The 23,063-nt window shown below is 43.8% G+C and overlaps 1 protein-coding gene across 2 annotated transcripts in view; it reads left to right on the top strand.

Moving 5' to 3' along the window:
* Positions 1–23,063, top strand: part of arap2 (ArfGAP with RhoGAP domain, ankyrin repeat and PH domain 2) — a 216,974-nt gene that overhangs the window by 144,821 nt on the left and 49,090 nt on the right. For both annotated transcript variants that reach the window (XM_079491216.1, XM_079491217.1), the window contains exons 17-18: positions 16,711–16,855; positions 22,393–22,495. In XM_079491216.1, coding sequence (XP_079347342.1) covers positions 16,711–16,855; positions 22,393–22,495 — 248 coding nt within the window. The remainder of the gene's footprint in view (positions 1–16,710; positions 16,856–22,392; positions 22,496–23,063) is intronic.

The raw sequence follows: 23,063 nt of genomic DNA, 5'->3' as shown, positions 1-23,063 counted from the left end.
CAAGCAGATCTACAAGCTCGTAGCGCGGCACCGAGTGCCGCGCTACGAGCTTGTAGCGCGGAATCATCCCAGCTCCTAATCCAGACAACAGTCCTGTCAAAACTTGACTATTGTAACTCTCTCCTTACTGGCCTACCGGCATGTGCACTGAAGCCTCTCCAACTGATCCAAAATGCCGCAGCTCGCTTGGTCTTCAACCAGCCAAAATTCTCACATGTCTCCCCCCTGCTCCGCTCCCTGCACTGGCTCCCGGTCGCTGCCCGCACAGAATACAAAACTCTGATGTTGGCATTTAAAGCAACCAAAGGTATGGCTCCCCCATATCTTGCCAGCATGATTGAACCCTACAAACCCTCCCGCGCACTCAGATCAGCCAACGCAGGGAAGCTGGAAGTACCCTCACTAAAAACGCCTGGACAACGCGTCCCAAACTCTTCTCCCTTCTGGCCCCAAAACTGTGGAATGCACTTCCCGTTGCAAACAGAACTGCAGCATCACTCCCGATCTTCCGCCGTAGTCTGAAAACCCACCTTTTCAGACTCCATCATGGCCCATAGCACTTACCCTACCCCCCTTAGACAGCACTTCTTAGACTTATATAGCATTTGAAACAGACTTATAGCATGTCATGTAGACAGCACAATAAGTGCATTGTATGTAGTCATAGCACTTCATAGTATATATGTACAGCATAGTATAGCATATATGTATAGTTTATATGTATAGTGTCATTATATAGATATGTTCTAGTTATAGTTTATATGTATAGTGTCATTATATAGATATGTTCTAGTCACGTTCTTAGCTTACGCATGTTTCGCGATAAATGCATTTTACATATGTGATGTATTCCCATGCTTTTTGTTCTTGCTTAATGTAAGTCGCTCTGGATTAAGAGCGTCTGCTAAATGCCTAAATTGTAAATTGTAAATTGTCTGCTATTTTTGAAAAAGCGGCACAAATCTTTGAATATATATTCTTTCAGAGCGAACGTTTTTAACTCAAATCTTTGCTTCTGGTGGGGGTCGGCGGCCAAATACATATAACTTTTGGGGTCCTTGACATGAAAATGCTTGAGAACCACTGACGTAGAAAAATAGGGTTTTCAGAAAACTGTTAGGATTTAGAAGGCATTTGTAGAATCGTTTCCAGGTCTAAACGGGTTAATCACGCTTAGTTTTTTGCCCCATCACATTCGTTTTTATTGTGTTTGATCGTGGACCGTTTCCTCCTATAGTAGCCTATGCAACATGTATCCTTTTATACTGTATGTGCTATTTCTGGTGTCACACTTGACGTTAATCGCACACTTTAAGGTGTGAAGGAAGGACTCCATGCCACCTGCGGTGTGATGTGTGTGTGTGTGTTAAAGAGGACAACGAGGAAAGCGTTGTTCAAGTAGCGGCGGCACTAACGGGTATCCATTTATTACCTAGGCTCATTCTAGTATACGGCTATTAACTCTGCCCCTGTAAAAAGCTTTAGCCATTTCTCGCCTCCTCTCTCTCTCTCTCTCTCTCTCTCTCTCTCCAAATTATTTAACCCATTTAGGCCTGAAAAAAATCTTCTAAATCCTCCAGTTTTCTGAAATAAATATTTTCACAATTTTTCAAAAATAGCAGACCTACAAGCTCGTAGCGCGCCACTCGGTGGCGCGCTATGAGCTTGTAGATCTGCTATTTTTCAATAGCTAAATTATAACAATGTTTAAAACACCAAAAGGGGTTCCCGCCCATGGGTTAATCTATTATGGAAAAATGTACAAGTTTGGCTTTTGTGCGTTAATGGCGCTTCAGCTGCTGCCGCCGCGGCCGTTGAAACTTTCAGAGGGACCGGGTTTTAAACTACACACACACTTTGTGCAACTTTTTGCCGATCATGAAGGAACCGCCGCAGGGGCTTTTGTATGAGCGTCGGGGCTGTGTGTGTGGGGGGGGGGGGGGGTGTTTTTGAGTTTGCTCCTGAATGCCTTTAGCTCCCAGGCTAATGGTTTGATGGTCTATAGATACACCCAAGCCCTTAATAATTCATAGGCTGATGCGCTCAGGATTTAACCCATTTTGGGCGGGAACCTCTTTTGGTGTTAGCATTATATTATGCTTTAGCTATTGAAAAATAGCAGATCTACAAGCTCATAGCGCGCCACCGAGTGGCGCGCTATGAGCTTGTAGGTCTGCTATTTTTGAAAAATCGAAGAACGACTGACATAGAAACATAGCTTTTTCAGAAAACTGTCATGATGTAGAAGACATTTTTAGAATCTGATCTCAGATCAAAATGGGTCAAAATGTGTTAATAAAAGCAACTCGGCGCATCATGCCTTCGTATAGACTTGGGCTTTTCTTCCCCGTCGGGAGACCAACTTCCCGAGGGGAGACAAATTCAGACCTAACACCATAATATTAATTTGGTGAGCAAAATGTGGTGATGCGTTAGGTGGAGCGTGTGTGTGTGTGTGTGTGCGTGCGTGCGTGCGTGCGTGCGTGCGTGCGTGCGTGCGTGCGTGCGTGCGTGCGTCAATTTAACAAAGGTGCAGACGATCAGAAATCAGCAGAGAGTGAGTGACATTTGCGCTTCTGTATGCCGAATTTAAGTGGACTCGGCCCCGGCCAGACTTCTTTTTTTCTCCCTGGAAATAAAAACGTCTGGGTTGCTTTTGGGTCAACCCGGTCATTTGCAACCTGACATTCTTTCTTCCTTTCGTTCTTCCTGCCTTCCTCTCTTTATTACCTTATGACTTTATTCTTGTGCTCTGGGTGTCTATCCATCCTTCCCTCCCCGTTAATGAAGTGGGCTGCAAGGCCTGGCACAGACGAGACACCTGCAATTTTCTCCATTTGCATTTCCAGCCCTCCTGTCAGGCTGTCCGGCAGATGTCTCCATCATAGATATTTCCGTCTTAACCCATTTTGACCTGAAGTCGATACTAAAAATGTCTTCTACATCCTGACAGTTTTCTGAAAAGGCTATGTTTCTATGTCCGTGGTTCTTCGTTTTTTCAAAAATAGCTGACCTACAAGTTCATAGCGCGCCACTCGGTGGCGCGCTATGAGCTTGTAGATCTGCTATTTTTCAATGGCTAAAGCATAACATAATGCTAACACCAAAAGGGGTTCCCGCCCAAAATTGGTTAAGGCTCGAGAGGTGGAAAGTGAAGGAGGCTATAAGGAGGGAGCGAGACGAGGGGATGACTTCAGTGGAGACACACCGTCTTCAGCCACACTTCTTTATGCCCCTTCTTTAAATAATAAATAGTGATAATACCCACGATTGTTTTATATATGCTTTAAACTCATTCTCTGCCAACCACGAGTTTCCAGAGTTTTTGCCGAATGGCCCAGGCTGCCTATAACAAGTTCCACGAGTTTAGTTTTTTTTACTGCTGGAGGATGTTGATCTTCGGTTGCCTCTCAGAAAGCCGGCAGGCAACAGGATAGACAATGTTTTCATTCACACTTGCCACTTCCTATTGCAAGGTGTTCTATTGGGCCTGGGCCCTGTCCCGCTGTTACCGCTGCAAGGTGTACAGTATGTGGAGAAACATTAACGGTTGTTTTTTTTCCGCAAGACAGGACTCTTGACCTGTAGATCGTACATTCCACCATTCTGAATTTTCTTCAAAATAAAGATGTGCTACTACTCTGTCAGATTTTTCATATTCCATTCCGATTGGCTACCACTCACCATTCACCATTCACCTCTCGTGTCTGTGGCTCCTTTGGATATAACCCTGTGCCTAAACTGGCGCTATGACTGACTTCCAAAATGTGCGGGCCCTGGGTAGGCAACCCGGCCTGGTGGAGACCTGTGCTCAGAGGATCACACTTTTCTAGTTTGGATCTGTATGTAAATACCTCCTCAAGTGCCTGGTGGTTGTATGTATATTTTGTAAAATAATAATAAACTGGTATTCAGAAGGAAAAGATAAATAAAAATATAGTATGCAGCACAACTTTCTTCTTCCAGAACTTGGTCTATTCAGTCAGTGTACAATAATTAATTAGCGTAGTGATTAGCGTAATCAATCTGCTCATTGTCTACAGTTGGAACATTCAGCACATTTCACAAAGTCACTTAAATAGAGAGAGAGAGAGAGAGAGAGAGAGAGAGAGAGCACAGGCATGAGGACTCGCTTCGCACTCCCAAGATTCGCATTCCTGTTGAAGATCCATATATGCGGGAAGCGCTCTTGGCACACAAACTAATTGGCCCAATTTGGCTGGTGGGAACATGTCGTTCGGGTACATTCTGCTAGCATACCCTCTGGCGGCTGATGTGGACCCCCGTGGCGAGCGGCTGGGCCAGGGGGCGGTTGTGGCCGCGCGTGTTCGTGGCGTGGCGTGTGTGTGTGTGTGTGTGTGTGTGTGTGCGTTTGTGTGTTGTGTGTGTGGGGGGTGGAACAGCTGGCGACGGATGCAGCTGCTTGATTGTGAATCAAGCGCTATTGTTGTCTCTGCTCGCGGGCTGGCGCTGGTGTGAGAGTTAGCCGATTGGCATCTGCTTCAGTCGACGCTGAGCCGCAAACTGCGGGCGAAGACGAGCGCTGTTGACCATGTCCTTTCTTGCTGCAGCCATGGTAGAGTTTTAACCACTTAAACCCCAGCTTTCACGGTAAATAGCAGATCCCTGCGTGTACCACACAAGCCCTACCAACAGCCATTAAGACATGTGAATCCCTTGACTCTCAAAGAGCAACCATATGGACGGCTGCAATTCGAAACTGGCCCCCGTAAAAATAAAGTCTGAGTCCCCCCCCCACGACCCACCCTTGTATCCTCCATACGGTACATGTTTTTCCTTTCTTTTTCATAATTTTCTTTATATGATGATTTCCTGTTTTTATAGTGTACATTTGTACGTCTCTAAATGTCCTGATGAATTGAAAATGCTGGACCCTGTTGTGTTGACCCTGTATTAAGTGTGAGTGCTTAATATTGTTTTTTCCAGAGTAGCAGTTTTTGTATTGACTTGTGCTTTCATTTGAAATGTACCCATTCTACATTTCTAATTTCAATCAATCAATCAACCCTAGCATCCCTATTCCGGAGACCTACAAGCTCACTACATGTTGAGCTTCTTCTCTGCTATTTCCAACTCAGAGTGTAAAGGAAAAAGGGAGGATACAGATACAGATCCGTGGGGGACGAGGATAGGGTCTAAGTGGTTTTAATGTGCAGTTGGAACTGAAGAACGATGCTAATTACAACAGGAATCTGTTTCCACTGCAGTCCCTCTCGTCTGCATCCGTGACCTTTGTGCCTATACAAAGCACTTTACATTGTGCGAATGTGTGTTCCATCACACACCGATGACGGAGGGAGGTGTAGGCAACCAGACTTTCTTGTTGCAGGCTCACCTGCCTCACAGCTTGGAACACTTCCACATAAAGATAAACAACCCTATCATGTCCAGCCTGCTCTGCTCATTTCTCTTAAGCCAGATTCCATTTCATTCCTGCATGGCTCAAATCCCTGTAGGTCTTTTGTGTCCGTTTAATCCATTGAGACCTGGAACGCATCCATGTCACGTTAGCGTTTAACCACATTAACCCTTAACCCATTTTGGGGCGGGGACCCCTTTTGGTGTTTTAAACATGTTATAATTTAGCTATTGAAAAATAGCAGATCTACAAGCTCATAGCGCGCCACCGAGTGGCGCGCTATGAACTTGTAGGTCTGCTATTTTTGAAAAGTCGTTAAAATGTGCCTAAAATCTTTCCGAAAATTGTCATGATTTAGAAAACTTTTTTTTTTTTAAATTTCGACGTCAGGCCTGAATGGGTTAAATGTCAATTCAAATCAACCTATATAGGGATTTTTGTCAAAGAAGAAGTGCTTGTGTGTCGTGGCCTAATGGTAAAATGATAAATGGTGCAAACGTGTGGCGCCTTTCTGCAAAAGCGCTTTGCAATGTGCATTACATTCACCTCATGTACACACATGCACCCTGTACCTATAACATCTGTGGGTGTAACTGGCTGGTAATGAAATGATTCCGTTGAAACCCGACCTCCCAGGCTTCCCATTAATTTGTCAGGATCGCCAACGTTGCCACAGAGATCGCGGGTTCCCAGATTCCTGAGAAAATGGATAGTGTCCCACCCGCCCAGTCCTCCGGGTATAAGATAGAGTATGGTACAGGTGGCTCCTGCTCCACAGCAAGGCGTGACTGGATTTCACCCCCCCCCCCCCAATCTGCTAAATCCAAAATAAGATATATGATGTAATCTGTATACCTCAGAGACCCCTTTTTACACCTCTTGGTTCCCAATGGGTTAGGGTTCCGGTTCAGTTCTTTTTGGTTCTTAGTCCATGAGCCAGAGCTCAAAAATTGGAACGTTAATTATGCATTGAGTGGGCAAAACTATACCTATTTTGATTGTTTATAGGATCAATTCAGTATAAGTAAATTAATATATGATAATCCTTCCACAGAAGTAGAACATGAAAAAATAGGAATTACAAATATTCCAAAAAGGTAGCATGCACATCCAAAAAATAAACAAACAAATATTTAAAATATTCAAATTTGTAATACAATAAATCATTGTGTTCAAGTAAGTAATCAACTTACTTGAACATAGTGATAACAATCTAATATAGGTATGGTTTTGCTCAATCAATTCATAAATTAACGTTCCAATTTTGCAGCTCTGGCTCATGGACTAAGAACCAAAACGAACTGAACCGGTGGGGAACCAACCGGTGGAAAAGGGGTCAGAGTCTAGTGATGCAGCATTTCTGGCTCAAACTGTTGATATTCCACTTAAATCACTGTGCACCTGTTTCTACTTACCAAACAACATTTGTCATTATAATAAGGTCATCACGCGGCTAAACAATGCCCGCAACCATTGGGCAGTTGTTTTTTTTTGTTGTTTTTTTAATCCATTTAGGCCTGACCTCAACATTTTAAAAAAATCTTCTAAATCCTCCAGTTTAGTGAAATAAATATTTTCACGATTTTTCAAAAATAGCAGACCTACAAGCTCGTAGCGCGCCACTCGGTGGCGCGCTATGAGCTTGTAGGTCTGCTATTTTTCAATAGCTAAATTATAACAATGTTTAAAACACCAAAAGGGGGCCTGGGCCATGGCTCAGTGGTCCAGGCACCTTGGCTGGCAATCCAGTCTGGCAGTGTGCCGCGGGTTCGACTCCCGATCTCGACGGCCTTTACTGCATGTCTGCCCCCTCGTCTCTCCCCATTTCCTGTCAGCCTACTGTCTGTCCCTCCATAAAATATATAAAATAAAGGCAAAAGCCACAAAAAAAAACATTACAAAAAAACACCAAAAGGGGTTCCCGCCCAGAATGGGTTATAGGCGACAGTGCCAAGATAATCAGTGCATTTTCAGCTTTCCAGACGACGGTGAAATAAAGAAAGTTGGCTTCGGCTACATAACAAAACTAAAGTGAACTTACTGTAAGAGGCTCACCGGCAGGTGGATAGCACTCGGTGGAATTGATACCGCAGGGTTTATTAACCTCAACTTCCCCATCTCCTGTTGGCTGAAAACAAAACGCTGAGGGGAGGGTGGCAGTGGCAACAAAACAACAGAAGTTAACTTTCCTTCCTGTGAAAGATGTGTCAGGCATGGCCTTTTTGTACGACACTGTGTGTGCGTGCGTGCGTGCGCGTGCGTGCGTGTGTGTGTGTGTGTGTGTGTGTGCGTGCGTGCCTTATGACTTTTCTTTTTCTCTGCATGCTGTCAGGTGTAGATTGTATAGGTAATTACTTCAAATACCAACTGTCAGCGTGCACATGGCGACGGGGGGACTGGTGGAAGTGTCACTCGGTTTCGGGATAGAGTGAAGTTTGTGTTGAGACTCGGGGGGGTCAAGGAGGAGATGCCATCTTTTGTGTTTTCTTTTAATGTCAGAGTCAATAACTTGATATTAGCCATGTCGGATCTATGAAGCCGCTACTAGGACAATGCTGTCCAAACCGTTTGCTGGTGGAAAACGAGGCTTTTTTTCCTTTTCTTTTCTTTGAGGAGCCAGACAGATCTATACGGAACGAGACAGAGGAAAGGCTTGATGGAATGGCTTCCAAGCATTCCTCTGCTTCTCACGTCGCATTCTGCTTTAACGCATTTTGGGCGGGAACCCCTTTTGGCGTTAGCATTATGTTATGCTTTAAGCTATTGAAAAATAGCAGATCTACAAGCTCATAGCGCGCCACCGAGTGGCGCGCTACGAGCTTGTAGGTCTGCTATTTTTGAAAAATCGAAGAACGACTGACATAGAAACATAGCTTTTTCAGAAAACTGTCAGGATGTAGAAGACATTTTTAGAATCTGATCTCTGGTGAAAAATGGGTTAAAAAAAAAAAAAAAAGCCGACTTCCGCTTCCGCCCAGATGGAGTAGCCGCATGGTGAAGTGCTCCGTCTAAGTTTTATCATTTATTCAAGTTTGTTTTGACCAAAACTGCCACTTTTATGTCAAACTACACGTGCAACTGGTTAAAGTACAAATAGATGGAACTGAGGTCAACTAAATCACAGCTTCCTAAAACTACACCCGTGACCAACCCTCCCGACGCAATGGACCCCGACAAACAACCTCTCTCCCTCGCTATACTGAGAGCGGAGCTGCAGTCGTCTCGGGAGGCAGTGCTCTGTGAGATAAAAATTGAAATAGCAACCATACGTCAAGAAATCAAAAAAGATATCACAGCACTCCGTGCAGAGACAAAAGCTGAATTTTCCTCCATTCGCTCGGAGCTAGCTAACGACCTCACCTCGCTGTCTTCCAAAAACACCGAGTTAGCTTCGGAGCAGTCAGACATGGGGAGATCTCTGAGTGATACTATGGACCGTGTTGCTGTACTGGAACAATCACTGGGCTCGATGGCAAAGGAGAACAAAGTCTTACAGGAGAAATGTTTGGACTTAGAATGCAGAAGCCGTAGACAGAACCTAAAATTATTCGGAATCGCTGAATTTGCTGAAGCCGGTGACCCGGTTGGGTTCGCAGCCACCTTCTTCCCTACGGTGCTCGGTGTTGATAACTTCCATACCCCCATCGTTGTTGACCGCTGTCACAGACTAGGGGCAAAGTCAAATGATAAGAAGGATAGACCTCGCATCATGATACTACGTCTTCACTATTTCTCTGACAAGGAGAAGATCCTCGAACTGTCCAAAAAACAAGGCAGCCTAAGCTACAACGGATCTCCAGTGTTCATTCATCCAGACGTGCCCCAAGCGATTGCAAAGCTTCGCGCAACGTATGGCCCGATTAAAACCAAGTTGCGCGATGCTAAACGCCGTCTCCCGGGCCTAGATTACAGTTTATATCACCCGGCCAGATTCATAATAACATTGGACGGGATCCGGTACTCCCTCAACTCTCCTGAAGCAGCCGAAGAATTCTACAAAAAGAAAATAGCACCCGCGGCAACGGCGGCTGTTGCAGCCGAGGAGGAACCTGCTGTAGCTGATACAGCCGAGGAGGAAACTGTAGAAGAGTAGCTGGCCGGGACATACACCCCAAACATTAATCAACGCTCACACAGACTTGCTTTCTCCCCGTGGACATTATTCTGTCTGCGCACCCACCACTATCATTACTACATGGATACAACGATGACAAGTCCACGCTCACTTTAAAAAAAGGTAATGTTTGTGTGAAAAAGATCTGGCGAAAGCTACTACTAAGACGAACTATATCCCTTTAATGCTTGGAATGCATGGAAACACCGTAATAATTCTACTTATGCTTTGTTGATCTATTATTTAATTGTTGTATTTATTTATTTTATTGTGGTAGTTTAAAAGACGGTTATGGTTTACATTACTAGCGTAGCAGTTTTGCTAATAATGCTATTGTTGTCATGTAGTCACCATGGAGGCCGCCATTTATTTTTGTATACCACTGTGACCGTAGCACTGCGTTCGCGACCTGCGATGCATTTGTTATTGTGTTTAGTGCTATTGCAGTAGCATCCTTGCTATTGCTGTTGTTGTCGTGCAGCCTCCATGGGGGCCGCCATTTTGTGTATTACTATGACGCTAGAAACCTACGGTGCGTCTCGAGGGACAAAAAGGACGTCGCTTGTAATGTAGTGAGGGAGGGAGGGAGAGACGTTGGGTTACGAGTAACCATAGTTATTTGAGTGAGATCCGCCTCCACTGCTGCTGTTTTGTGTATGTGGAGGTTGCCTTAAGTTCTTTAAATTCCTCTTTAGACCCGTTTTATTGTCAACATTATGGTTTTAAAAGATGATTTTATTTACAAAAAATACTTTTGAGCAAACAAAAGTGGGAAAAGATATTACTTTATAATTAGGGGCGAGGGATTTCATTTATTTTTTTTATTATTTTCTTGCGAATGTATGGGTTCATGCATATATATATATATATACAAATTGGTTTGTTTTTCCTTGGTTTATGTGAACTAAGTTGCACTGATTGTAGTTTGTGTCTGTCTGCTTGAATGTGGAATGTGTGAGATTGTCTGTCTTTGTTTGTATCCCCCTCTGTTTATTTGAACGTTTCATTGTATTTATATATTAATACATGTGTGTCAGTACAGGGATATGTTTATACGGGTGTGTGTGGATGTGTGAGTGAATGTGTGTCTCTTTATGTATATGAGTATATCCATGGTTTACATTTAATACATAGATTTGTACCTGATTGTTTATATATGGTTTATACACTATGTAGATACACATGTTTGGCCACTTACACCGACCTCATATGTTTTACAATGGGTTGTGGTGGGGAGGCCTCTCCTGGGCGTGGTTTATTGGCGTGCCTGCGGTGCGGCTCATCGCGCTGTGGGCCTGCCTGTCTGCTGTTCTCTCTGGGGGGCCTTATCCATAACAGTATGCGGGGTTCGGGTGGGTGGCTGTGCGTGTAATGATCATCTGGTTGTTTTGGTTCAGAATAAGATTGTATCTTTTTATTTTTATTTTATACATAACAAGGGACGGTTAGCTAAGTTCTCCCTATTGTAGTTTTTTTTTGTTTCTCTATTTTCACTTTAGCTGCTTGTGTCTTAGACATAGAAAGCTGGTTAGCTTAGGCTTTTTCTTCTGTGCCTCCTATTTGAGGGCAGGCATGGAGGGTTTTGGGATTTCTCCCGTTTGTTGTGTTAATGTGTTTTTGCGTTCCTGTGTTTTTGTTTTTGTTCTCTTGCACTCCTATTCCGAATTCAGATTGATGTCAGCATTTGCACTCAGTCCTTTTTTTTTATCAATTCCTGGTTTATACAATGGCTAATTCTATTCCAAATTCTAATATTGTAAGAGGGGAAAGCTTGGTTCAATACACTACTTGGAACTGTAGAGGTCTGAATGGAGCGGTGAAACGTGGCAATGTATTGGCTCATTTAAAGAGGTTGGGGACAGATATTGCTTTTTTACAGGAGACTCACTTACGGAATCAGGATCATAACCGCCTACGAAGAAATTGGGTAGGCCAAATATTTCACTCCCATTTCAATTTCAAATCCAGGGGCACGGCAATACTTATAAACAAGAACATTCCTTTTATACTAAATAAAACTATCCAAGACCTACACGGTAGATATATTATAGTTACTGGAAAGCTTTATAATTGTCCTATTGTTCTGGCTAATGTCTACGCCCCTAACCATGACGATGAACGATTTATATCTTCTTTTTTGGCTACTTTGCCTGACCTTGACACTCACCAGTTGATCTTAGGTGGAGATCTGAATTTTATTCTTCATCCTACGCTTGATAGATCTTCACATAGACCCTATACTCTGACTAAATCAGCTAAAATGGTGAATACATTCATGGACACATTTAAATTATCAGATCCATGGAGATTCTTAAATCCAGCCCAACGTAAATATTCGTTTTTCTCTTCTGTACATCGCACTTTCACAAGATTGGATTACTTCCTGATAGATTCAAAACTTCTCCCCTCAGTAAAACACTGTGAGTATGAAGCAATTGTAATATCCGATCATAGTCCCCTAGTCCTCAAATTAGCATTTCAGAACAGACATACGGCCAGGACTTGGAGATTCGATAACACTCTAATAACTAGACAAGCATGTGTGGATGATATTAAATCCCAAATACAGTTCTATCTCTCCACAAATGACACACCCGATGTATCAAGAAGTACACTATGGGAAGCACTTAAAGCGTATCTACGGGGGCAGATTATTTCACGACAAGCTTTGATCTCCCGTCTACGTAATGTACAAGGCAAAGCTCTGACTGATAAATTACTTGAAGTAGACCTACAGTATGCAGAATCTCCTTCTCCTGAATTATACAGAGAAAGGGTTTCGACTCAAGCCAAATTCAATCTCCTATCCACAAATGAGACTACTAATTTGATCACACGTTCACGCCATAGGTTTTATGAACATGGGGATAAGGCGGGCAAAATACTTGCACTTCAAATTAGGGAATCAGCTGCTTCTAGATTAATTACAGAGATCCATACAAACACCGGCCAAACTACTATTAATCAGCAGGACATTAATGATGTATTTAAGCGCTTTTATTCAGATTTGTATACTTCGGAATCACTGGGAGATTCTGAATTGATTGATACTTTTTCAGAGAATTTAAATATACCCTCCATTAGTCAAGAACATGAGGTTCAACTTGAAAGAGCTATTACCTTAGATGAAATACATCAGGCAATCTCTCAAATGCAGTGCTCAAAAGCCCCAGGACCCGATGGCTATACCTCTGAATTTTACAAGTCATTTACTGAACTTATATCTCCCCTTTTACTTCAAGTGTTTAGTGAATCTCTCAACGCCGGCCACCTCCCACCAACTTTCTATCAAGCTAGCATTTCTGTTCTACTTAAAAAGGATAAAGACCCGCTCAATCCAGGCTCATACAGACCCCTGAGTCTTTTGAATGTTGATGCTAAAATTTTAGCAAAAATTTTGGCTACACGCTTAGAAAAAGTGCTCCCAACTGTGATACATATTGATCAAACAGGGTTTATAAAAGATAGACATCTATTTTTTAATCTTAGACGCCTATTCGACATTGTATATTCTCCCAGTAGAACCCCCCAAGATACGGAAATACTGTTGTCTCTTGATGCGGAGAAGGCTTTTGATAGGGTCGAGTGGGATTTTCTCCTCTCGACCCTGTCGAAATTTGGGTTTGGTCCAACCTTCACTTCCTGGGTTAAACTACTTTATGCTTCTCCGTTAGCTTCTGTACATACAAACGGATACAGGTCTGAAAACTTCCCTTTGAATCGCTCGACCAGACAAGGCTGCCCTCTCTCACCACTGCTCTTTGCCTTATCTATTGAGCCGCTTGCAATTGCGTTGCGTGCTTCAGACACCTACACTGGTATCTTCAGAGGAGATAGAGAGCATAAAGTTTCACTTTACGCTGACGATTTATTATTATACATATCCAAACCTTCCACATCTATTCCTAGTATCATGTCCACCTTAGAAAGTTTTGGCAGGGTTTCAGGGTATAAGGTCAACGTTTCCAAAAGCGTTTTATTTCCTATCAATACACAAGGCAATCAAACTTTCGGCTCCCATCCATTTAATGTTACAACCAGCTTTCGGTATTTAGGAATCACGGTAACCAAAGCGCTTAATGACTTGTTCAAGCAAAACCATACAAAACTTTTTGAACGTACTGAACAAGATTTTGCAAAATGGTCGAACCTTCCTATCTCACTTGCCGGCCGAATTAATATAATTAAAATGAATGTCCTCCCTAAATATCTGTTTCTATTCCAATGTATTCCAATTTTTGTTAACAACACTTTTTTTAAGAATCTAGATAAAATTATCTCCAAGTTCATTTGGGATAAGAAACACCCCCGAATAAGGAAGGATTTTTTGCAGAGGCCTAAATCAGAGGGCGGAATGGGATTACCTAACTTCAAACTCTATTACTGGGCGTGTAATTTACGTGCGCTCTCATTTTGGCTCCAAGATCAATTGCCTACGTGGGCATTTATTGAAGGTCAATGTTGCCCCCCAACATCGTTGTCAGCATTAATCTTTTCCCCAGTGGCCTCAAAATATACTAAGTTGCCAAAGAATTCCATAGTCTCGCATTCTCTCAAAATCTGGCTCTCAATACGAAGGCATTTCGGTTGGCACCCGGGTTCTGTGCGCGCACCACTGGTCGCTAACCATGCTTTTCCACCTTCCCTTTCTGACTCATTGTTTAAAGTGTGGCATAGAAATGGTATTCACTCCTTCAAAGATCTTTATATTGATGGATTATTCCCGACCTTTGAACAAATACGACGCAAATTTAATTTACCCCAATCACATTTTTTTAGATTTCTACAGATACGACATTTTTTAACACAGCACACTGCTTCATTTCCAAACATACCTACCAACTCATCAATGGAATCTATATTTCTACCTGACCCATTGGTCAAAGGAGGTGTTTCTATTATTTATAATTCTCTCTCATGTTTAGATAGTAATGCCTCCTTGGATTATTTAAAAACTGCTTGGGAAAACGATTTAGGAATATCTATCACTGACGAGCAATGGTCTACATCTCAAAAATTGGTGCACTCTTCTTCAGTATGCGCCAGGCATGGTCTTATACAATTTAAAATATTACACAGGTTACATTTGTCAAAGGAAAAACTCAACAGAATGTATCCGAATGTGAATCCAGCCTGCGACAGATGTGGCCAGTCGCCGGCCACTCTGGCGCATATGTTCTGGCACTGCACTAAACTAACATCATATTGGCAAAGTATATTTAAATCACTATCAGACATTGTTGGAAAACCTTTTGACCCGGATCCACTGACAGCAGTTCTAGGAGTTAAAAGCCCCGGGGTCAAATTGTCTACTTTCCAATATAACATGGTAAAATATGTGACTCTACTGGCTCGCAGACTGATACTGTTGAACTGGAAGCAAGCACATGTTCCGACTCACACTACACTTATGAAAGAGGTTATGCACTATTTGCAATTGGAAAAGATAAAGTTTGAATTGAGAGGGAGTGAAGATAGATTTTACCAGACATGGCAACCCTTCATTGACTATTTCAATAGGTGCACGCTAACCCCTCCTACACAATAGATAACAAAATAAAAAATTGGAAAGAAGAAAAAAGAGGAGAAAGGAACTGAGTGTTTTTTCTTATTTTATTTTCTCATTTAAAAAGAAGAATGTCGGGTTGGGAGAGTTTGAGAGCAAGAATGTCTGTCCTGTTGTCTTTATTTTGTTTGTCTGTTCACATTTGTCAATGTTTAACTGTTTTGTTTTTTCTTTATCACATTTATGTACCTTTTTTATTATGTATTGTATGTCACTTAATTACTCATTATCTGTCAATTATTTTCTTAAGTTATGTCATAATACAAAAAGCCTAATAAAAACTATTTAAAAAAAAAAAAAAAAAAAAAAAAGCCTGTTGTAGACACTTCCTCTTTTTATTGGAACTATATCTGTTTCTTCAGAAGCAAACACGCACAGTTGGCAGAGGACTAGATCATTAGCATATTCATGAGATGAATGGAATGGAATGGAAACTTTGGAGATGGTAGCGACAGGGGGTATGGGGAGGGCTGTGTGTGTGTCTGTGTGCGTGTGTACTGCGTGCACATGTGTGTGCGTGTGTGTGTGCGTTCGTTTGTTTGTTTGTTTATTTGTTTTGCGGAACTAAAAAAGCAGATGGCACGGTGACTTTGAAAATCCAAAATTAGGTGTGTTTTCATGAACTTCATGCTCATTGGCTATGTAAATGGCAGAGTCAGACAGTCATGAAAGACTGTGTCGTGTCAATTTGTGTGTCTTCCGCATTCCCCACTGAGATCGTGTCTGTTTATTGAAACCCGGTGTGCAATTAACTGGCAATAAAGTAGACATTAGTGACATTGTACGAAGGGAAAGTGATGTGTGTGAACGTGATGTTGCTTGCGTGTGTGTTCACGCTCCATGTTGGCTCTTGTCTACCAAATGTCCACGCGAGAATGAGGAAAGATGAGGATACTTAGGGATATTATTTTGGTAAGACTATAGAGCGTTGCAGTCCCGCCCGCTACCAGGACCCAGGAAATGATTCCCCGTTCATTTTCCTCATAGACATTTCAAAAAGTATTTACTTAAAGACCTTTTTAAGCCTTGTACAAAGCCAACTCGAGTTGAGACAAATCATGACAACAAACACAATTTTTCGGGCCGAACAAATAATTAGAAAGAAGAAGAAAACGGCAGGTTACAAACACTTTTTTTGTTGTTTTTCTTCCTTGTAATTATTTGTTTGGTCCAAAATATTGTGTTTGTTGTTTGTTGTCATAGCGCCACCAAAGTGAAGCGATTTAAGTGACTTGAGAGAAAACGAAATCTTCAGGCCTGAACGCACCTTTATAGATGGATCGTGTCAGCGTTAGGCATTTAGTTCAGGGCTAGTTCAGGGCTTTCCGGTTACTAGGTTCAGAAATGGGATTATTAACCCATTTTGGGCGGGAACCCCTTTTGGTGTTTTAAACATTATGTTATAATGTAGCTATTAAAAAATAGCAGATCTACAAGCTCGTAGCGCGCCACCGAGTGGCGCGCTACGAGCTTGTAGGTCTGCTATTTTTTTTAAATCGTAAAAATGTGGTGCAAATCTTTGAATATATATTCTTTCAAAGTGAATGTTTTTAACTCTGGTCTAAATGGGTTAATATCAAATGAGCTTACAGTACTTGCCAATTCGTCATTAAAATGTGTGTGTTTCTGTGTGTTCGTGTTGCACTGTAGAGATGGTGAGACGCTGGTGTACCTTGGAGGGAGGCTTCCTGAGTTATTATGAGAGCGAGCGGAGCCCAGCGGCCAGTGGCAGAGTGGACGTTTCAGAGGTGGTCAGCCTGGCGGTCAGCAACACCGAGACGATGACAGGAGCAGGGTATGGCCGCACGCACGCACGCACGCACGCACGCACGCACGCACGCACGCACGCACGCACTCACTGTTCAGGCAGTGGCTCAGGCCGTCTTGGAATTGGACGTTTCCTGGTTCGATCCGCAAGTGTGGAGCAAGACACTTAACCCTTAACTGCCCCCAGTGAGCAGGCTTGTGCCTTCACTGCCTTGTATGGGCATGGTTTCTCCGCCACGTGTGGGTGAATGTAATTTAAAAAGCTTAACTTTTATCCACTTAACCCATTTTGACCTGAGATCAGATTCTAAAAATGTCTTCTACATCCTGACAGTTTTCTGAAAAAGCAATGTTTCTATGTCAGTCGTTCTTCGATTTTTCAAAAATAGCAGACCTACAAGCTCGTAGATCTGCTATTTTTCAATAGCTAAAGCATAACATAATGCTAACACCAAAAGGGGGCACATTCTAAATCAGTGTTGATCACTGACGAAAACTAAATGGGAACGAAATGAAAACTATGAGCTATGATGACTAAAACTAAGACTAAATATATTGAAAATTTCATCAACAAATAAAAACTAGACGACTAAAATGTTAGGAGGGGACTAGTGGACACTGGACACGAGATCCAAAGTCAATTTACACTCCTTGGTTGCATGCAGAAAATAGCCGATCTGCAAGCTCACAACTCGGCACAGCGCGACACGTTGTTAAAACGTTAAAACATTCCAGGTGACTAAAATTTGACCAAAACTAAACGAAAACTATTCAAGAGACTATGACTAAAACTAAAATCAAAATAGACTAAATGAAAACTATTCAAGAGACTATGACTAAAACTAAAATCTAAATTTTATGTTAAATTCAACACTGTTCTAAATGCTTTATATTTCCATGCCCCTGGTCAGATTATACTGTGCCCATTCAACATGGGTTGAGAACACCTTCACCAACATGCCCCCAACGTGCGGAGAGAGTGTATGGCGTGCTCCGACTCCGCCAGGGAACCAAAATCTCTTCCCGCCGGTCGTACGTCTCGTTAGCATAAAGTTAACTTTTGCATTATTCAATTTAACCGTACCTATCAGGTCTTTACGAGTGTCGTATTTCCTGTTTACTCGGGCGGGGGGAGGGAGGGAGGGAGAGAGAGAGAGAGAGAGAGAGAGAGAGAGAGAGAGAGAGAGAGAGGGAGAGGGAGAGGGAGAGGCGCAGCTTTCGCTTTTACTGCCGATGGTTCGGTTTACAGAGCCGTCTTCCCAATCACCTCCCTCGTTCCTCTGCCAGATTACAATTCAGTTAAAAAGAAGTTTCTTATGAGGCGAACTTCCCCTTTTTCTATTATATTCCCACGGAAGTGGGGGACCATAATACAGTGCGAGCCCTGCCGTGTCAGCACTTTAGCCATTTTGCCCTAAAACCTCGGCAGTGTGTGGATCGATGGGTGAGCGACGAGGAGCAACAGTAAAAAAAAAAAAAAGTGTTAATTGAATTCTGCGGGTAGAAAAATGGACACGTATGGATTTTTTTATATAGTTTCGGGAGGAAATATTTACCTTTAAATTTCATAACGGGACTCGGATCGAAACGGCTGAAACTTCCGCACGTAATAGACGAGACGCGTCATAGACGTCTGACCGCACGAAGTCCGACATCCACATGTGAGCCAACGCGGTTATTGGAACCCTGTCTTATTGTTTTCTTTACATCCTCCCAAGTTACACTAAAAGTGATGATTTCACTGTACAGTATATGGATCTATATCCTGTGTGCACGGCCTGTATATGTGCGTGCGTGCGTCCGTGCGTCCGTGTGTGTGTGTGTGTGTGTGTGTGTGTGTGTGTGTGTGTGTGTGTGTGTGTGTGTGTGTGTGTGTGTGTGTGTGTGTGTGTGTGTGTGTGTGTGTGTGTGTGTGTGTGTGTGTGTGTGCTCGCGTGCGTGCGTGTGTGCGTGCGTGCGTGTGTGCGTGTGTGTGTGTGTGTGTGTGTGTGTGTGTGTGTGTGTGCGTGTGTGTGTGTGCGTGCGTGTGCTGCATACATGGGAGTGCCGTTACGTTTTTATTATTATTCCGAGCGAGGGGTCTTATAATGTGCTATGATCAGATCATAAGCCGAGCCCATTATGGAAGCAGCAGATGTTATATGCAGGGGAAACAATGCTTTAACCCGTTCTGACCCGAGATCAGATTCTAAAAAAATGTCTTCCACATCCTGACAGTTTTCTGAAAAAGCTATGTTTCTATGTCAGTCGACTCGTTCTTCGAGACCTACAAGCTCATAGCGCGCCACTCGCGCCATAGCTTGTAGATCTGCTATATTTTATGCTAAAGCATCAAAAAGGGGTTCCCGCCTAAAATGGGTTAATTTGCAAATGTGATTTATGCCGCCATTAGAGGCACATCTGGACGACTCAAACTATGGCCCTTTTAATCCCCCCGGGCTCTTAAATTGTGCTAAGCTACTACGGTCATATAGGGTGCGACCGCGTTTAGTTTATTCTCGCCCGCATGCATGCATGTTTGCGTGAAAACGCACGCGTGGGCGGGAAGCTTATATGTAAGGCGCTAACATGCCGTCGTGTTGTAGCCACACGGCACACACACACACACACACACAAATCCAGTTACAGGTCATGGCGTCCCTCCAGAAAGGCTATTATCAGACTTATTCTCCGTCTGTGATATTCCCCCGGCGATGATGGCCATGAGTTACACTAGATTAAACTCCCCCCCCCCCCCCCTCGCTTTCCCCCGGCCTCCGCAGCAGCTCCCAGCAGGCCTAGCGCTGCGCGGGCGACTGCGCTCACCTCTTGACATGAGCTGGCTGCTCATGAATATTAACATATGCAGATGACACGCTCCCAACCAGCAGCCTATCGCAGCGCTGCAGGAGCCCCCCCTGTGTGTGTGTCGTTTTCATTAACCTATTTTGGGCGGGAACCCCTTTTGGTGTTTTAAACATTGTTATAATTTAGCTATTGAAAAATAGCAGATCTACAAGCTCGTAGCGCGCCACCGAGTGGCGCGCTACGAGCTTGTAGGTCTGCTATTTTTGAAAAATCGTGAAAATATTTATTTCTGAAAACTGGAGGATTTAGAAGATTTTTTTTTAAATTTTGAGGTCAGGCCTAAATTGGTTAAACACCACATTTGGGTAATCTGGCGTGGCCCCGGCTGTACGCGACTCTACGCTGAGGTTGTATGCATATTACTTGCCCACTTTTCTGGGGAAATGAATGCAAAGGAAATATGTTGAATAGCGATAAGTTTGGGGGTGATTTATTAAAGAACTCCCCTTTTTTTGTGTTATGGCGGCGGGGGAGAAGGGGAGGGGTCTGGTGGTGCAGGGTATTTCTAAGGTCATTTCTGACCTTCAAATATTCTCTTTTTCTTCATTTTCTTATTTTTTTCCCCTGTTCTCTCCTTCCCTCTATCTGTGTCACTTTTTCTCGTGTAGCCTACACTCACATAGACTTGCAGCGCGCACGCACGCACGCACGCACGCACGCACGCACGCACGCACGCACGCACGCACGCACGCACAGAAGGTGTTTTTTGTGACATTTCCGAAGGGCTTAGGTGTTAACTTCACCTGCAGGGTGGCTAACATTCACACTTCAAAATCCATTCTGTGAGAGTACACGTTTTTAAATCTGTAAACTAGAAGCTATATAATGTTGTCCACCATGCCCAACAGAAACAAACTTTTGGCTATTAACCCATTTTGGGCGGGAACCCCTTTTGGTGTTTTAAACATAGTTATAATTTAGCTATTGAAAAATAGCAGATCTACAAGCTCATAGCGCGCCACCAAGTGGCGCGCTATGAACTTGTAGGTCTGCTATTTTTGAAAAATCGGGAAAATATTTATTTCAGAAAACGTAGAAGATTTTTTTAAAATTTTTCGAAGTCAGGCCTAACCCGTATTGCTTCCAAGATCACCGGACTTCCCACAACCCACACTCTCTGATATGAACAGGGGCGGCGTTAGGAATGTGGAGGCCCGTTTCAAGACCAAATATGAGGCCTCCATATATACCTATATGACATAATTATTCTGTTGATACAGGTGTATTGATACAAATAACTTTGACTGTTCAATAACGCACGCAGCCATTACTCTCGACAATTACGCAGCAAGAACAACACCACCTCATCCTGTCGTCCCTTCACAATAAAGTGTCTCCCCTTTACCTCCCAATGCCGCACATTGTACCCATGGTTATTAACAGGAAATAAGTGTAACTTAACATTGTGGGAGAGAGTAAGGCAGCGAGTGAGCGAGAGAGAGAGAGAGAGGGCCAAGGGTGGCGGGGGGGTTGACTGACACCTGACGGTCAGTCGGAGCTCGGAGGCCCCCCTGAGGGTGGAGGCCTGTTTCAATTGAAACTGGTGAAACATAGCAAAGGCCTCCTATGGATATGAACAATAAGGCCATCACACGGTTATATAGTGTCTCGCTGTGGGGGGGGGGGGGGGGGGGGGGCACCACCTCACCAGCCCTACTACACACACACAAGGACATCGAATGAACGGAAACAAGAGCTCCCCCAAAACGACGGCTTTCATGGGGATCTGTTCTGTTGGGAATTGATTACATGAGACCGGCACAGTGTGTGCAGTCGCCGTGTTTGTAAAGAAATAATTGGTCTATTACTTCCTGGAAGCATCTTGATCCTTCATCTCGGTCCTTCCTTCTGTCTCTCCCACCTCTCCCATCTCTCTCTCTCTCTCTCTCTCTCTCTCTCTCTCTCTCTCTCTCTCTCTCTCTCGCTCTCTCGCTCTCTCGCTCCCTGTCCCCATGGGAACCCTCTCTAACAAGCGCTTGCATACACCTGTCTGGCGGGTCAGGCGGGGTCAAACAAACACCCGTGTCCCTGTGTGTTCCCCCCCCCCCCCCCCCCCCCCCGACACGCATGAAAAGAGAGAGTGACCCCACCTTCCCCCCATGACACGGCGTCTTAAATATCCATCGCTGTAGCATTTAGAGACCCCCCCCCCGACCCCCACCCCCCCGGCAAAAGCCCACCCCTTCTGTGTGCTATGCCGCAGAGAGAGAGAGAGAGAGAGAGCGAAGGAACCGAGTCGTCACTCCGTAGTGTGTTGAAACCATTAAGATAGTGATACTCTGACCTCATACACCTTCACTGAGAGGGAGAGAGAGAGAGAGAGAGAGAGAGAGGAGAAAAGACCAACAGAGATTAATAGCTGCCTTTTTGCTTCCGACAGCAAGGGGTCTGCCAATTTAGTGTGTGTGTGTGTGTGTGTGTGTGTGTGTGTGTGTGTGTGTGTGTGTGTGTGTGTGTGTGTGTGTGTGTGTGTGTGTGTGTGTGTGTGTGTGTGTGTGTGTGTGTGTGTGTGTGTGTGTGTGTGTGTGTGTGTGTGTGTGTGTGTGTGTGTGTGCGTGCGTGCGTGCGTGCGTGCGTGCGTGCGTGCGTGCGTGCGTGCGTGCGCGTGCGTGCGTGCGCGCGTGGGCAGGCGGGCCGGCGAGCATGTGCCTGCATATTCTACTCTGTATATTGTGTTCACCTGTGTGTGTGTGTGTGTGTGTGTGTGTGTTCCATCAGGGCGGTGTTCACGCTGGAGCTGTACCTGCTGACAGAGAGAGCGCTGCTGCTAGGAGCCCAGACACAGGAGACCCAGCACGACTGGCTCCACGCGCTGGCTAAGGTGGCACACACACACACACACACCGCCCCACCAGCTGTTGTTGTAGTACGATAAAGGGGGAGGGGTTAGGGGAGGGGATGATATTGTGATGTCACTATATCACAGTTTTTTTTTTTCATTGAGAAGGTTTCAGCCGGTATTGACGTAATTGTGTTGTTTTGTAATAATAATCCAAATCTGCAAAGTAACTAGTAAGTATTCAAAGTTTTCAAATAATCGTAGTGGAGTAAAAGTATCTAAAAGTGTCTCTGAGATGGAGTGGAGTAGAAGTAAAAGTATTGGAAATTGGAATGTATCAAGTACAGTACAAATACCTCAAAAGTGTACTTAAGTAAAGAACTTAAGTAAATGTACTTAGTTACTTTACACCATATTGCACACCACACGCACACACACACACACACACACACACACACACACACACACACACACACACACACACACACACACACACACACACACACACACACACACACACACGTATCTTCCATTCCAACCCTTCACGCTTTCCTGATCTTTTCCTGAAGGTTTTCTGAAAAAAAGATGCATGTTTTCCCTGCATGTTTTA

Source organism: Electrona antarctica (assembly GCF_951216825.1).
Source record: "Electrona antarctica genome assembly, chromosome: 21".
NCBI lineage: Eukaryota > Metazoa > Chordata > Actinopteri > Myctophiformes > Myctophidae > Electrona > Electrona antarctica.
This window is presented reverse-complemented; position numbering and strand designations above follow the sequence as displayed.